The following is a 16756-nucleotide window of genomic DNA, read 5'->3' as shown; positions in this document are numbered from 1 at the left end:
TTCCAGTTGTACAGTAATTTGTCAATTGATTATTTGAAATAACATAATAAGGTTTGCTGGTTCTATGAGTTAACATCGGCTCTGAGAGCTGTTACATGTTTAGTTAGGAGTGTGAAATAGAAGGTGATTTGATGTGTCAGGCTCCAGTTGCAACCAGCCTCCCTGGCTGATTTTCTTTAAAATTAGTCCTCTTTTTTTCATTTCTGGTGGGGGCAGTGAGGTTGCACAAATGTGAAGAAGCAGTTTTTATGTACTGAGGTCTTTAAAACATCACTCTGCTTTTCCAGTGCTCCTTGATTTAAGAAATAAAACAGTAAGGCCAAATCCTTGATCAAAGACCATGCCTAATGCTGTGGGGTGCAGTATAATGTTTTCTTCATGTCTTGGTTGGTACTCCTGTGAAGATAAGTGCATTTATATAGAAGTCTAAAAATGACTTTTTAATGGCTTATATCTCAATATTTGTGGTCCTTTTATTTGTTCTTTGTTTTCATGATTCTGGAGTTACTTTCTTGATAGCCTTCTGCTGTTATAAGTGTAATTGCTTCATTACATAAAAAATACCTGTTTTCATCCCTCCCCTTTCTCCCTTCTTTTAAGAATACTGTCTTGGTTTTGTCTTGGGGGTGTTTGGGTATGTTCTTGTAACTATCCTTTCTAATATGTGCATGCACTTCTAATCTTTGGAGTAAATGTTGCGACTTCATGGCTTGAATTTAAATTGTAGTTCATCTAATATAATAGCCATTAAGAATTTTGCAGCAACGTGTTGTTATTTTTTTAAAAAAAAAATCTGGATTCAATCCATGCTAAGTTGCATGTTCTCTGACATTTACCTCTAATATTTTAACCTATCTAAACCATTAATTGGGTGATTCTAATTTCCTCTTCTTCCTTTTTCTTCCTGCATCCCATGTTGTCTGTGGTGGTTTATGTGGTTGGACTTTCCCCTGGTCAGTATTTTTATTTCCAGGAGGTGTTTCCTGTTCTGGCTGCAAAGCACTGCATTATGCAGGCCAATGCAGAATATCATCAATCTATCCTGGCGAAACAGCAGAAGAAATTTGGTGAAGAGATTGGGAGGTTACAGGTGTGTAAAATGTATACTTGTTTTCTCACATTTTTCAGAAGAAAAAGTTAAATCATGTTTATCAAATGAATCAAATTACTAGCAGCTGCCAAGATAAATATCTCTGGACTTTAATGATTTTTGGACAGTTTGATACTGCTTGACATATTAAGTCTGTGTTAATACATACGCTTATCTCAGAATATTAGCACATCTGTTATGTTAACTAAATGTTCCTAAGTAATTTTATTAAAATAAATGAAAATTTTCTTATTCTGTACTTAAATCCTTTCCTGCATCCCCAATTTAAACCTTAATTATTTTTGAAAAGCACAAGGGAAGTTTTCAGAAGTAGGATTATCACATTGACATTTTAAAAGTTACTGTTACGCATTTATAGCTTGCTTCTGGATGGAGCTTCACTTTTTTTGCATGTTTGTATAACAATTAAGTGCCTATTATGAACTTCTAATAGCAAATACTATGACTGTTACTGGGTGATGGATGAAGATATATACCTGTTGTTCACTCTTGATTTTGAAATCTGTCTAGCAAAGCTCTTTCTCTAGGATATCACTGTAATGGACTATTAATGCCTTCTTATGTTCAGCCCACATAATGCTCTGTTATACGAAGTATCCCTTCATGCTGAGTAGTTAAGATTTTTTTAGTGAAGTCTGAAGAGAAATATGACATTACCTATTTTAACACTGTCATGAATGAGATGTAGTCAGAAGTTAGTCCTCTCTTTTTATTTGAATATGTTTAGTAAAGTAAAACTTAAATCCTGTCCTCCATAGTTACTACAATGCTGCTTCCATAATTAACATATATGAGAGATCTAGTATCCTTCCTGATGAGCTGCTTTGAGAAATTCAGGTGAAATAAAGTAATACTTTTTTTTTGTTTTGGTAAATCAAACTAGATCAAAGATGGATTAGGCAGGGAGTAGGGTAAGAACAGTTGTTGTAGACTTCCAAATTAAAGTATACATGACACACTCCTGTATCTTCTCCTGTCACCCTGTTTCTTGCAAATGCTAATTAAACGTATAGTATTGGGGGGGAAGGAGACAGAAAAGAACAGAACTGCTATTGAGTGCTTTTTGGCACAATGGAAAATAGAAAAAATGTCAGCAAACTTTAAATATATTTCTAATATCTCTTAGGTTCCACTTCTCAATCCTCAGAACCTTGAGTTCTTGAACTGGTGTGAGTTTACATAAATCTTGACTAAAATTGCTTCTTACATGTTTTTATGTATTTGGAACACAAATGTGTACATGATGAAACAGATACAATCAAAGGATGGTGTTGTCCGCTATCACTCTGAAAATAAATTGGGTGTAGGAAAGCCAGATATATCAGGGTTGTATGTAGATGCAGCAAATGAAAGTGAAGAAACATTGGACCTTGTATTTTATTTTAACGTGCAGTAGGATTTCAGCAATATTTTTCTGCAGCTTCTGAGTTTGAGATTAGGTGTTGGTAGCAGGTGTGAAAACCAGGACTCTGTTCTAGCCTCTTCTGTGCATGTGAGCAAGATTTGAACCTTATCTGCAAAAATGAGCTTTTGATTTCACAAATGAACATGAAAATGACATAGTGACTTTTTTTGAGAACGGGTTTTTGTGGTGTTACTGCCTCTAACCCATATTTGCTTCTTTTTGGTTTTGGGGACTCATAGTGAAACTACTGTGGGATATTAACTTGCCCACTGTTTTTTTTTTTTCCACTAAACTATTCTAATTGGTAAATTATTTTTTCAATTTTGATACCCAAAAAAATATCCGCCCCATCATTTACAGAAAAGAAGAATATCAACCATATGCTTTGGAAGTATAGTCACTTGGCTAACTGGGACACTCATCTGTTTTCCTAAACAAATATAATGGAGGGAGAGAGAGAACATTTTAATTTTAACTGTGTTTTTTATTTTCTAGCATGCAGCAGACTTGGTTAAAACAGTGGCGTCTCGTTATGATGAATACATAAATGTTAAAGATTTGGTTGACAAAATCAACCGTGCACTTACAGCTGCCAAAAAAGATAATGACTTCATTTATCATGACCGTGTTCCTGACCTGAAAGACTTGGAGCCCATTGGAAAAGCCAGCCTTGTGAAGTCTACTCCTGTTGTTGTTCCCCTCAGTCAGAAATTCACAGGTAAGCAAAGTGGGCGAAGCTTGTCATAATTACTATCTTGTGAAACGCACATGGTCACTAATGCTCCTCTGTGCCATGAAAATGTAAATGTTTACTTCTGAATCTATGAAGTTTACCACAGTTTTTGAAAGTATCATTTTTTTCTGAGTTGTTGTTTTACTGCTTGATGAGCAACATACTAGGAGATTAAACGACAGGTTGAAAGTCATTATCTGCAATGTTATCTTTAAGATATTCTCAGATTTTTCTCAGCTGCTGTTCTTCGATATTAAACCAATCTTTTTAACTTCAGAAAGAACACTAATATTGGGGATAAGTATCAAATCATATAATCTTCACTAATCTAGTTGCTGGCCTTCGTGAAGCTCCAAAATATCAGTTTGTTGTCTGAACAGGGAAGTTCTGAAAAATGATCTGCTCTTGTCTTTCTCCTTTCCTTCCTTTTAAAAAGAGCCTTAAGGAAGATATGACTTGTAGTCATACAGATGTTCTCAATGTAACGCTTTTAAATTACTTCAACTCAATTTCTGCCTTAGATGGAAATCTAAATATTTACAGCTATTGAAATATCCACTATATTAAGCTAGAGAATTGTAGAAATAGATTTATTTTTAACACAGCCTGGGGAGCAGAGAAGAACTATCTTACACTGTGTAGATCGGTCTTCTGTATTACAACCTGTACTAAAGAGCCATGAAGATGTTTGTATCCTTTTACTTTCACAGTGCAATTGCAGTAATTTATGCTCCTTCCCTTGTAGACCTGTTTGAGAAGATGGTTCCATTGCAAGTTCAGCAATCTGTGAGTGTTTATAACCAGAGAAAGGCAGATCTAGTAAACAGGCTAATAGCCCAGATGAGAGAAGCCACAAATTTGGCAAATGGGTAAGTATGGCTTCTTGTTAACTTTGTCAAGATGAGTTATGGAACAGCCTCTCAATACTAGTTCCCTTGCAGCCTGTCAACATCCAGATTATGGTAAAGTTTTTTATTCCTGTGTAGTAGGCTGGCAAATTTGAGGTCTATAGTGGTCTAAGTGGAACTACTTGAAATACAGTTTGTTCTTTAGATGCATTCATTTTCTTCAGCCTTTCATCAGTCTTTAGGAATCTGACACTTGCTCAGAAAGAGTTCCACTACCATTAATCTACAGGGATTTTCATGTTTCAGTGGTCAGCTTGATTGAACCAGTGATCCACTATATGGTATTTTTCCCCCAAGATTTTGTTCTTTAATAATAATAAATCTTATCAACCTGAAAGATAGGAATGTAACTCAAGGCAGTTGGTTATTTATTTACCAGATAGTTGTTACTGAAAATGTTTGTCACTTTTGTAGGAGCTAGAAGACTAGGATTTGTTTAGCTTTTAAGAGCTTTGAAACTCTCTCTTAGAGAGGTGTAGTCTAGGAATAAATTTCAAGTATTCAGTTTGATCTTTCTGTCCAAACATATGTTGTACAATGCATCCATTCTGATAATGGACTGTGTGATCATTTATTTGGATAGCAATATTATTAACAGGGTATATTACAGGTATCCAACACATCACACAAGTTGCTGTATAACATGTTGACTTTTTCAGTGTGTTGGCTTCCCTCAATCTTCCGGCTGCAATTGAAGATGTGTCTGGTGATACTGTTCCTCAGTCCATTTTGAACAAGTCCAAGTCTGTGATTGAACAGGGAGGAATTCAGACTGTTGATCAGCTGATCAAAGATTTGCCTGAGCTGCTACAAAGGAACAAAGAAATCTTAGATGAAGTAAGCTCATCAACTGCTAACACTCAAGACATTCTTGGGGAAAAAACAACACACTACCTACCGCTCAACTTGTTTTCTTTAAATGACAATAGAAAAAGTGCATGGTTATACAAAATGCTTGCAACTTTAATAGCATTTTAAAACCACAGTGCTTGTAATAGCACTAAAAATACTGCTTGTAATAGTACTTAAAAAACATGCTGTTTAAGTGTTTAGTCCACACATGCCAAAACCAGGCTGTCACGTATGAATGTTCACTTATGAGTATTTTCTTTTTTAAGATTAAGCTGGGGGAGGCAGGGAAACATTCTGTACAGATTTTAATCATTTGTCTTCTGTATCTTTTATTTACCAAATTAAATTTATACAAGATATTTGTGTTGGTGGTGTTTTCTACACTAGGTATATACTATAGCTATTGCATGTTTACAAGGGGTTATAATGCATGTAACACTTTTAACTCTTGCAGTCCCTACGGTTGTTAGATGAAGAAGAAACTACAGACAATGAACTCCGAACAAAATTTAAAGAACGCTGGCAGCGAACGCCATCCATTGAACTCTATAAGCCTTTAAGGGCAGGTAAAGTTAATATTTCTTGGCTTGGATCTTAGGAATGTTCTAAAAATGTTCATTTTCATTGTGTAAATATAAGTAGTGTTCAGTATTGTGACACTGTCTTTAAAGATACAAATCAGTTTAGGAGAGGGTGTGGTAAAATATCTTTGTTGTTATCTGTGCTATTACTCAGAGTTGAGGGTTATTGTAGAGGAGAGTTTGTTGCTTTTGCACCCATGGAGCGCATGTGAATGCTGAAGTTTCAGAGATGGTACATAACAAAAGATAGCTGCCCTCCTAAGAACTTGGTTTCAATTACCACTTACATGGGTCTTTTAGTTTAGTGTGTCTTTGTGTGTTAATACCTTTTTTTTTTTTTTTTTTTTGTTATTTCCTAAGGTGTTCGTTTGTCATTGATTTTTCTTTTTTTGCAATGGTTAGTTAAATTACTTATAATCATCACCATATCAGGCTTTCTGTATACTTAGTATGTATTATTTTGAAGATAGCTAGTACCAGTGCCTTAGTGAAGTGCCTTAGCACAGGCCTTAAAATCTGAGTGGCTCAAACTAGTGTGTATTAATACGCTGTCATATGCCTCTTTGAATAATAGAGATGCTTTGCTTAAGCCGTACTTGTATAGGAAACTTATGATGTTAAGACTTAAAACAAACATTTAATGTGCTGGTCCATAAAAATGTATGAAGACTTGCTGAAGAACATTGAAAACCAGTCTGGTGTGAGACAGGTTTTGAAATGTTAACGCCTGTTTTCTCTGTTCACCACCAGAGGGAGCCAATTTCCATAGTATCTTGAATAAAGCTGTGCAAGCAGATGGGCAAGTTAGAGAATGCTATCAGTCTCACCGGGATACAATTGCACTTCTGTGTAAGCCAGAGGCAGAGCTCAATGCAGCTATTCCTTCTGCTAACCCAGCAAAAACATTACAAGGAAGTGAGGTAAAGCATGGAAATTATTCTCTGTTTTGGATAGAAGGGCTACTCATCTAACAGAATAGACTCAAGTTGACCTATGTGGAGGCTGATTCTTAATTGCTATTGTTTCTATCCCAATTTATGCAGGGGGGTAACTTGTACTTCCAAAAAACTTGCTTGCTTGTTCTGTTTAAAGTTTGCTAGAGTATATTTTGTTATGCTTAATGTAAGCAAGTTCAGTTGCTAAGTACAGCAAGACTGGGTGACAAACAACTGTAAAAGGAGCAGTATTTGATGAATACTTTGCATAGGGTGATAGAAAGTAATGCTCAGGCTCTTGGGCAATTAGATTTAAAATAAATAAATAAATAAATGTTTTCCTGTGTTTTAAAGTATGTTTTTAAGTTTTAAAGTATATTTTAAATCCAGTATTTTAAAGGCAATTACACCAATTTACTTTCTGAGGAAGTCCTGGCTCATGTTGTAACTTTTCTCATGAAAATCAAATACATTTACTTCAAACCAATTCCTATGTTTACAATATTGTGAGATGCCTGATCTTTTTTCGAAAACAAAACAAAAAAAACATTGTATTTGTAGTAATTCAATGTTATTAGTGGAAGCAGATACTGTAGAGGAGAATATAGCTTGAGGAATGCTTGAAGGTCTTTGTTACGTTGCATTTTGTTTTTAGGCATGAATCCTTAAAACGTCATCTTAAATACATTTGTAAACAGAAGTGCATGCAGCATTATTGCTGGTACCTGTGAGGAGTGCAAGATAGAAACTAATAATAGATTTTTTATTTTTGCAGTAATTCTTCAGAACTCATTAACTTGACAATTTTATTACGTAGGTCGTTAATGTCTTAAGAACTTTGCTGGCTGGTTTGGATGAAGTTAAAAAGGAGAGAGAACAACTGGAAAATGACATGAAAGCTGTAAATTTTGACATGACGAGCAAATTCCTGGCTGCACTTGCACAAGATGGTGCTATAAATGAGGAGGCTATCTCTGTGACTGAGCTGGACAGAATTTATGGAAGCTACACACAGAAAGTGCAGGAGTCCTTGAAAAAGCAGGAAGAACTTCTCAAAAACATTCAGGTACCACCACCTGTCTGTATGTTGTCTTTGCTCTCAAACTATAGCAGCAATTCCTCAACATTTCCAGTACAGTAGAAATCTACAGCTTTTTTTTTTCTGTAGATATGCTTTCTACTCCATTTTGCTTATGACTGTCATAGAACAATTGATACTCCTTTATCCCTCTGATCACGGAAAAATACAGGGTTTTGGTTTAGTATTCACTGGAAAGAAATGTAGATTTCTAGCAGACTCTGCCAGAGCTCCAGTGTCAGTTCTCTTGGCCCAATTCTGCAGATGGTTTTGCCCTTGAAGAAACTTAACTGTGCGTAAGAAGTTTTGGTTTGGTTTAATCTTTTTTTCCTCCTCCTGTCATCCCATCTGGATAGTTATTTGTGGGATAACAAGCGACCTGTAAGTAAAAATTATTGAAAATTTCTTATACTGTGACTTACCTCAGTCTTAATTTGTCAGTAACACTAGGGACAGGTACCTGAAACATCTGGCAAAAGAGTCGGTCCTAGTGCTTAGACAAATAAGAACAATTGTTTGAGTGATGATGGGGCCTATTTGTGTGCAAGATTACTTGTGACTTCTGACTACAGCTTGCACTTATTTTTTCCCTTTCTGAAGAGTTATTGCTTCTAGATGACGATATGGGCACTGCTTTTATCAGGGATCTTATATTCATACATTTCTTAACATAGATACTTCTAAAATCTTGATGGATATTACTTTGATATTTGAGTGTCCTGGAATACAAGTTTGATTGCTGCTTCTGGCAGCTGAAGTAGTCTTTTAAGTTTTTTTCCTAAAGAAATGAGATGCAACTGAGCCTCTTGTCAGTTTTCTTCTTCTCTGGCCTTTTAATAGCTTGCCAATGTTTTGATTTGAGGTAGATTTGAGGTAGAGCTTCTAAAAAAAATTGTAACTTTTGAGATGATTTTATAAATATCAGTGGAGTATAGCACAGCAGAGAGCCTAATTAGTATATTATCTGAAGGAATCTCTATAGTAGGAACTAAAGAATTACCTGGAGGTCAACCAAAGAGAACAGATGATTAGTTGATACCTCCTGCCTGTCAATTAATACACGTTTAATTCTGAAATAGCCACTGCACTTGGCAGTTATCAAGTATCAGAAGTACATTGTGTGGCTGGAAGGTGATGAAGGTAGGCATTGGGAAAAGGGGGTAGAAGCCATGAGTAAAATTAAGAACAGGAGATGCAGAATCTTACATGGAACCAGGCTGCATTATTATCATTGCTCATTTTTTTCCCTTCTTCCTTTTAAGAATGCACATCAAGATTTTTCAAAGATGAAACAATCAAACAATGAATCTAATTTAAGAGAAGAAGTTTTGAAGAACTTAGCTGTGGCAAATGACAAATTTGTGGAACTTGTAGCCAATTTAAAAGAAGGCACAAAGGTAAAGTAATTCTTAAAGAACAAGAAGAATGTTTTATTTACACAGTGAGATGTGAATCTAAAGTCATAATAAACGTCATAGTCAATGCTAGATAGGAGGTACGTTTTTGAAAATTGTACTGCTGAAGTGAGGACAGTGAGTTGCTTGAATTTTGTTTTGACAGCTGTGAAACACTTTGTTCCTCTCTGAAAAGCAAGCTTTTTTGAGTGTTGATTTATATTGAAATAGGAACAGGTATTGATTACAGCTGAGTAACTAATGCTGAAGGACCCAGAAAAGCCATTTTATATGAAGAATTTTCATTTGTTCTCCCATAATAATTAATCAGTTTATCAAATCCATGTTTTATATACTGCTGGTGCATACATGAGGAAAGATGAGGAGGGCTTTATTTAACTTGCTTTTTTGATCTGGGCTTCTGGAATGTGTCTCTTATTGCTTCAGTACTAAATGCTTTTACTGATTTATTGAATTGGTAGTCTGCTAGAGCAAAAAAAAAAAAAAAAAAAAGAAAACAAAGCTTTGAAATGTCAATGAAAATTGAATGCATGGAACTGACTAAAGGCAGTAAAATAATTACAAAAAAAAAACCAAAAAAAAAATCCGTATAGTTCCTCACTAAGTGACCAAGTTTTGTTCCGTTTTTAAATAGTCTTTCCAGTCTTGAACTATGTATGTAGCTTTTAATCTTATAAGTATGTACAATTGTACAATATTAGAGGTAAGGACAAGAGCTGGCTAGTGTCTGCTTTGGAAAAGAATACAAATGCACTAGCAAATTTTACTGGAACAGCAGGTTCTGGGCAAAGTAGTAATGTAATGCCTGTAACTGGGTCAGTATGTAGAAATACACTAGCATAGAGTCTGAAAGTATTGATTGAGCATGTTAATTTTTTCTTTACTAGTTTTACAATGAGCTGACGGAAATCCTTCTGAAATTCCAAAACAAATGCAGTGACATTGTCTTTGCTCGCAAGACTGAAAGAGATGAACTGCTCAAGTAAGATTTAAATACTTTAAGCATTGTAGAAATTAAGTATTTATTAGAAGGTAATCTTTGGACAAGTTTATTATGGTACTTGATGACACAAGAAAGGATGAATGTGTTGACTATATCCTCTTTGCCTCGTGTGTTAACCCTACTCTCCTTCCCTTGAAAATCTACAAAAATAATAGACATAAATAGTGAATGCTACTTAGAAGTCTGTTTTCCTGTTCCCATATAGTGTGAACATGTGTCATCTTACCATGATTTTACTCTACTGCGTTTTTTGGTGTGTGTCTGGTGGTAATTTTATTTTATTCTTTTTTTTGAGGAGCTTTTGATTTCTGCATCTTGCCCTTGCTGTCAACTTGGTTTGAGAAGTTATCTAAGTGCTTCAGCATATAATTGCCTTCTGTGTCCCCCAGTGTGGTGGAGGGAAAAACACTGGTCTCTGCTCTGTAGTCTGATCTGGTCTGTTATGTTATTATTTAGATTATGTGGGTTGCCTGTGCTACTGAAGAAAGGGAAGTAGTTTTTATCCTTCCTGCGAAGGGAACAGTTGTGTTGTTTTTGTCCCTAGCATGTGATCAAGTTAGTGTAGTATGCTTCAAATGTAATTTTTGTGCACTTGGTGTAAGAAGAAAGGATAATTGAAAAGGCTCGCCTTTTCCAGTTTTCAGCTTTCTTCAGCAAAGTGCATTGCCTTTAATAAAAAGGGCTAGTTTTTAGTAAAACTATAAGTGGTGAAACTGCAGCTGTTCTGTGCATGTACCTTGTTGTGAATGCTTAGCTCTCAAATTTTACTTTGTCTAACCTCATCCTTTTTGGAATTGCTTTTTACCACTTGGTTATTGTGTTATAAAATACTTGGCAACCATATACAACCCCTTCCACCTCTTTTTTTTCCCCTCCCTTCCTTCATACGTGAAGTTTGGAAGCTGTAAGCTGCTGAACCAAGGCTTAGGTCTGAATATTTCATGTCTCTAATATGTTAGAATTCAGTGTTAAAGAGGTAGGTGTAGTGTTGATATAACATTCAGCTGAATCTTGCAATGATACTCTCTTTTACTTCCTCATGTGTTAACTGTTCACTGACATGAAACTCTCAAGGTTTGCAGAAATGATTGGATTTGGGATATTTGTAGTATGTCTACCAAATGTATTTCTTAGTATGCTCAGCCTATGTTTTTTGGCTGAAATGGTCTGTGTTGTGCACTGTGTCCTACCTGCCCTTCCACCCCATTAAAATCAAAATACTGGCTGTGGGTTCTGTCTTGATATAGCAAAAATGAATTTGGGGAACTGGTATCTCATGTAGCGCTGGCGACCTTGTTTCATGATTGCCTGTTGGATGACCAGTTTTAATAGTGTTTTAAGCTCTACATTTGATGTGCTTGGTTGCTGGTTGGCCAAAATAGACTTCATTCTGAAAGCCACCAATCTTTACAGCTTAGTTTTAAGAGAAAATTGCTAACTCCTTCCCTTAGTTATTTTTCTAAGATGGTAGATACTGGTTTTGATAGTTTCAGGATAATAACAGCATTGAATAATTACTCCACTGTCTGCAGCAAGTAGTTTGACATACGTGTATGTAATGGTGCACGAAGACAGTATTTCCAGCTCTTTATCACCATTCTTTTTTCCTAGTGATATAGCAGGGATAGTTTTCTTGCAAAGGCAGTTTTTTTGGAGCTCTTGTTTGTCTCTTTTTTTTTTTTTTTTTTCAACCAGTAAAGTTGCTAGTTTTGTTCTCTGGAGCTCACCTTTGCATGCTATATAATAGAAGCCTGTAGTTTGTTGCTAACTAGACTGTATGCCTTTGTCAGTCTCCCTTGTCTTCTGTTTCAGAATACCAGGTATGAAGTTCTAGCTGTTATATGTTGCTATGTATCTTGTATACTATATTTTCATGTGAAGTTTTTTGAAACTTTAACTGCTTCCTGAAGTGTTTTGGAGGAATCTGTCGAATCTCAAGTATTAAATCTTTTGCATTGAATAATATACTCTATCCATCTGAATATGTAACTGCTTCCTCAGAATTTTCATGACAAGCTGACTGTAAAATCTGCTCACTGTTTAATGGAAGCTAAAACATGACACCAAAGCCTCCTTGTATCTTACCAAAGTCATATCCAAGAGTAGTGATCTATACCTAGTATTGAGCTGGAACATAAAGATGTTATTAGAATAATAAATGTAACATTTAATCAAAGATTGGCTGGAGGATTTTCTGTAATGAAAGTGATTTTCACTCTAAATTGTTTGAGCTAGCTCACTGATTAGGCTTTAAATATTAAATTTATTTTGTCACTTTTTCTTAATATAGTTTGCTGAAGTGTATAACAATTTGTAAATAAAGCTGTATGTTTGCTTGTCTGTTTTTAATAGAGATTTGCAGCAAAGCATTGCTAGGGAGCCTAGTGCACCCTCTATTCCTCTGCCTACATATCAGACCACACCAGCCGGAGGAGGTAAGCCTGCTGCATCATCGACTCCCACTCCAGCACCCAGAACCATGGTGGTAAGTAAATGCTCCAGAATTGGTGGGTTGGAAATAGAAGGTTCATACTCTGGAAGTCTGATCTATATCTTGTTTATATAACTCCTTAATGTATTGGTGTATTTAGAGAAGGGTAGAAGTGAAATAGAGGGAGAAGTCTCAAAACTTCATGGAGAGTTAGTGGTTTTCATAATTGTATATCTGAAATGGAAAGTTCACTGTTTTCCAGATGCAATGCATTATTATCTATATAAAGGGAATATAGAATGTCTCTCCTTTTTTTTTTTTTTTTAAAAAAAAAAAAAAAGTAAATCATAACCAAAGCTTTTAATTCCATGACTTTCTGAAAGAAGCTCCAACTTAATTCACCCTCTTTTGTTAGGGTGCTAAACCACAGCCACCAGCACGGCCACCACCACCAGTGATTTCCGCAGCAAGCAGTTCTACTGCATCTGCACCAACTGGACCAGCTGCAGCTCCTGCGGCTCCTGCTGCAGCTCCTCCTGTTGCTCCTGCTCCGGGAGTCGGTGCATCCAGCACTGCACCATCACAAGCACAGGGACCTCCTTACCCAACTTATCCAGGTTTCCCAGGGTATGCTATTGGAGTACTTACGCTGTTGTGTAACCCAAAATCTAAAAGCACTTATTTGTGACATATTTAAATTGTTTTTTTATCACTGAACATATGTTTAGTGTTCTTGAGATGTGGTGATTTTTCAGTTTTAATTGTGTAATTCCTGTTGGAATCATTTGCTGACAGTATTTATGGGGGGGTTCATTTTGGTTGCAGGGTTTCTCCTTTTTTTTTCCATTTCCCCTTTTTAAAAGGAGGAGATAGGACTGCAGTTCCTTAACCATGGTTTGTGGACTGTTGCCATCCCTTGCATAATTAGTTGGTTTTTATCTCCTAAGTGTTGGCATATCATTTTTTAAATCCTGGTATCTTGCTAAAGATGCTGAAGTATGCAGAACAAATTGCATTTGAGTAGTGTACTTTATTCTGATGCTTTTTCATTTCTTTTGGAGTCAGGACAAGGAGTTGGAAACAGCTGCCATCTTTTTCAGTAGCAGGCTCTGAAAATGTTAATATATGTACAATGATGTTAAGCATAAGAGAATCAGTTTGCATCAGTTCTTCTAGTTTTAGCAAGTTACTTTGCTCTACTTTCGCTCTCCAGTTATGTTCCATGCATTATACTTTGTTTGGTCCTTAAAAGTTGCCACACTTTCTGTTGCACAGAGTAGTATGAAAAGAAAGCTTTTACTGTGATTGCATTTTTTTGTGTCTATCAATGAGCTAAATTACTTGCAAACTAGTGTTATCAATGTTTTGCAACTAAAACATGCTTTTTTTTCTTCACACAGGTATTGTCAGATGCCAATGCCAGTAGGCTATAATCCATACATGTATGGCCAGTATAATCTGCCGTATGTGCCATCACCTGTCTTTCAGAACCCAGGACAACCACCATATCCAGCATCTCAACAACCTGGATACCCTTTTCCTCAACAGCCTTATTACCCTCAGCAATAGATCTGCACAGAAGCTCTGCTTGTTAAAAATTTGGGAGAAAATTGCAATAAGGATACTAAAACTTCAGCTTCAGTTAATGTACCATACTGAACTGTAGGCAGTCTATAACTCTTGTTCATTGTTAACTGCTCAAAAGTGTCTAGATCAGTTTTTGATTACATGAAACACTCAAAGATCTGTGGCAGCAGTACAGACTGTAGAGTAAAACCAGAACTAGAACCTAATTCAGTGGTCTGAAATTGTACACTACATGTTGGCTAGACCAAAACGTTTCTTTGCAAAAATCCTATTAAAAATGGATTAGATGAGAAAAATGGAGCAGTGCTTGCACTGGGTGTTATATATTCTATGGAACTACATAGCATTTCCTTCTATACTCTTAATGGTTTGTATTTTTTGAGTTTAATTAAAATAAGCTATTTTGTCTAATAATCAAGGCCTTGTAAATCATCAGTAAAAAAATAAATTACGTAAGAATGGTTTAAACACTTGGCATTTTCATTACCATTAAATTATATTTTGTGTGGTTTTAGGTTCTTTCATTTGTCCCTTGACTTACACTTGGCTGTAATGCCAAAATAACATCTCAAATGCTTAGCCTTACAACTGAATTTACACCTCTTCTCCTTGAACCTCTATTTTTTTTGTAAGTCTATAACTAACCATTTTGATACTGGTAGTTGAAGTCTTGTGAATAGAATCCTGTACCTTTTGAAGTGTTTTGGACTAAACAATTTTCATTATCACTTTAAAAGAACAGTTATTGTCATCTCAAGAAAATGTTTTGAAAGAAGAGAGATCAAGATCCCTTTTAGAGGACCAATGGTTGGTTGGTTTAACCCATGTTTTTCACAGAAGTTAATCAAAAATGTGTAATTGATTAACAAAGGGCAACTGTTGATTGTTGGAGATTTTCAAATTGTTTTTATATGATATTTTTTCCCCAGTAAAGAGCTCAAACTTTATGCATTCCCTCAGGGAACTTATTATCTGTGGAGAGTTTTTTTTTATGGTAGAAAAAATTATCTTGTAAATTAAAGCACACTGAATATTTACTTTTGGATCCATTTTCTTAAGGGACTACCTTGCATTATGTTTTGCATTAAGATAGTGAAGAATATAAGCTTATGGCCAATGGCTTCTACCAAATATTTGCTAAACTTCTTTCATATTTTTTAAACATAATGTGTAGTCAGGGAGTCACTCCTCCTGTAGCCCTTAGTTCTGTAGGACAGTTAATTTCTTGAGTGCTTCATACAAGATGTTCTGGCCATACAGAATAGTTATCACAATACCTATGTTAAATGTTACTACTTTTGTTTTTCTATTTAAGTGCCTGATTAAAATAGCAAGGTATAGTTTAATGGAGGGGGGGTTAGAGGGTGCCAGTTACTGTAGCATCTGGGTGTGAACCTTACTGGATCTTGAATACTCTTCCGCTTAAAGAAAGCGACATACGTATCCATGTGAGCTTCTTTCTTTGTCTCAAGTTCTTGCTATGTGATCACTCGAATTACTTCGTGAAGGCTACTCATCTTTAATGCTCCCTGTCCCCCACAGAAAATGTAAATCATAAAGTGAAAAGTAAACATCTCTCAGAACATGAGTATCTAGTTCTAAACAGACTTACCAGATCTGTAGAAGCTCAGTCATGTAGGGGAGAAGGATGGAATAGGTGAATTGAACACCATAGATGCAACGGTGTGCAAAGAGAGGTGCTTTGCATTTCTTTATAACCATGGCTGAATGGGGTGGCACAGGGACATCTCCAATGTTTTTCATAATAATAATACTTAAGAGGCAAGCAAGGACAATGAGAAAAGGCTAGGAAGGGAACTGTTTTGAATCAACAATCAGAATCTGATTTTACTCTTAATTGGAAAAAATAGCAGTTTTCCACTAATATCACTGTGTTGATGTGAGCAAGTGCAAGTTTAACTCAGCTATTTTAGTTCTACATTTCTAGTACACTATTGCCTGTAGATTGTTCTGTTTGCACATGAGATGCATTTGAGCTATTGGGTAAGTTTTGTTTCTAGTGCCTCAATTTATAGGACTTATTTCAATGCTGTATAAAAAAGTAACTTGTTCAGCATAAGGGTTCCTAGAACTGAAATTTTAAGGTTTCCTAGATTTAAAATCACTGTTAAAACATTTTTCCAATTGTTACTGTTTGTTTTAGTTTGCTATTAGTTGAATATGTATAGAAATCTGTGCATTACTTTCAGCTTTCATATGACCATTTTTCTTTTTTCTAAAAAGAACAGAAAAATCCAGAGACATGTATGTATCTGCTTTTAAGCATGCAGCTGTCATGACTTCAGTTGAAATGTTACCTTGTTCTTCTATAGTTTATTAAAAAAAAATCAGTTAGAAAACCTGATTTCATGGCTTCTCTCTTGAGTACTATGGCTTCAGACAAGTCTTTACTTTGCAAAGGATGGAAATAAATTATGGGTTCCCAAGTGAGTTTCTGCTGTGGTGAATGCACTTAGCGTATCAGCTACTGTGTGAAACAGTGTCCTGTGTCCAGCACCTGTAAAGCAGGTGCTTTACAGTACAGCAGCTGTTTTGTAATAACAGCTGTACTTAAATCATTGTAGTGATACTACTTTTCAAGGCTGATTGAAAATATTTCCCTTTGGTTATATGAGGAGGAAATCGTAATGCCCTTCTGCCTTCAGGTTAAAGTATGTTATCATTGTCTTGCATTAGGCTGGGTTTGATATGATTCA

At 35.7% G+C, this 16756-nt stretch overlaps 1 protein-coding gene across 2 annotated transcripts in view; it reads left to right on the top strand.

Moving 5' to 3' along the window:
- The window catches only part of PDCD6IP (programmed cell death 6 interacting protein), a 34710-nt gene extending 18306 nt beyond the window's left edge, over positions 1–16404 (top strand). The window contains exons 7-18 of one of the 2 annotated variants that reach the window (XM_084281584.1): positions 974–1090; positions 3012–3234; positions 3995–4118; positions 4817–4994; positions 5464–5575; positions 6341–6510; positions 7343–7591; positions 8866–9000; positions 9906–10000; positions 12374–12506; positions 12868–13079; positions 13853–16404. In XM_084281584.1, coding sequence (XP_084137710.1) covers positions 974–1090; positions 3012–3234; positions 3995–4118; positions 4817–4994; positions 5464–5575; positions 6341–6510; positions 7343–7591; positions 8866–9000; positions 9906–10000; positions 12374–12506; positions 12868–13079; positions 13853–14021 — 1917 coding nt within the window. In that variant the 3' untranslated portion in view covers positions 14022–16404. Of the gene's footprint in view, positions 1–958; positions 1091–3011; positions 3235–3994; positions 4119–4816; positions 4995–5463; positions 5576–6340; positions 6511–7342; positions 7592–8865; positions 9001–9905; positions 10001–12373; positions 12507–12867; positions 13080–13852 lie in introns of both variants that reach the window. The other variant, XM_084281583.1, reaches the window with a different exon arrangement.
- Positions 16405–16756: the final 352 nt, after the last annotated feature.

Source organism: Netta rufina (genome assembly GCF_964035555.1).
Source record: "Netta rufina genome assembly, chromosome: 2".
Lineage (NCBI taxonomy): Eukaryota > Metazoa > Chordata > Aves > Anseriformes > Anatidae > Netta > Netta rufina.
This window is presented reverse-complemented; position numbering and strand designations above follow the sequence as displayed.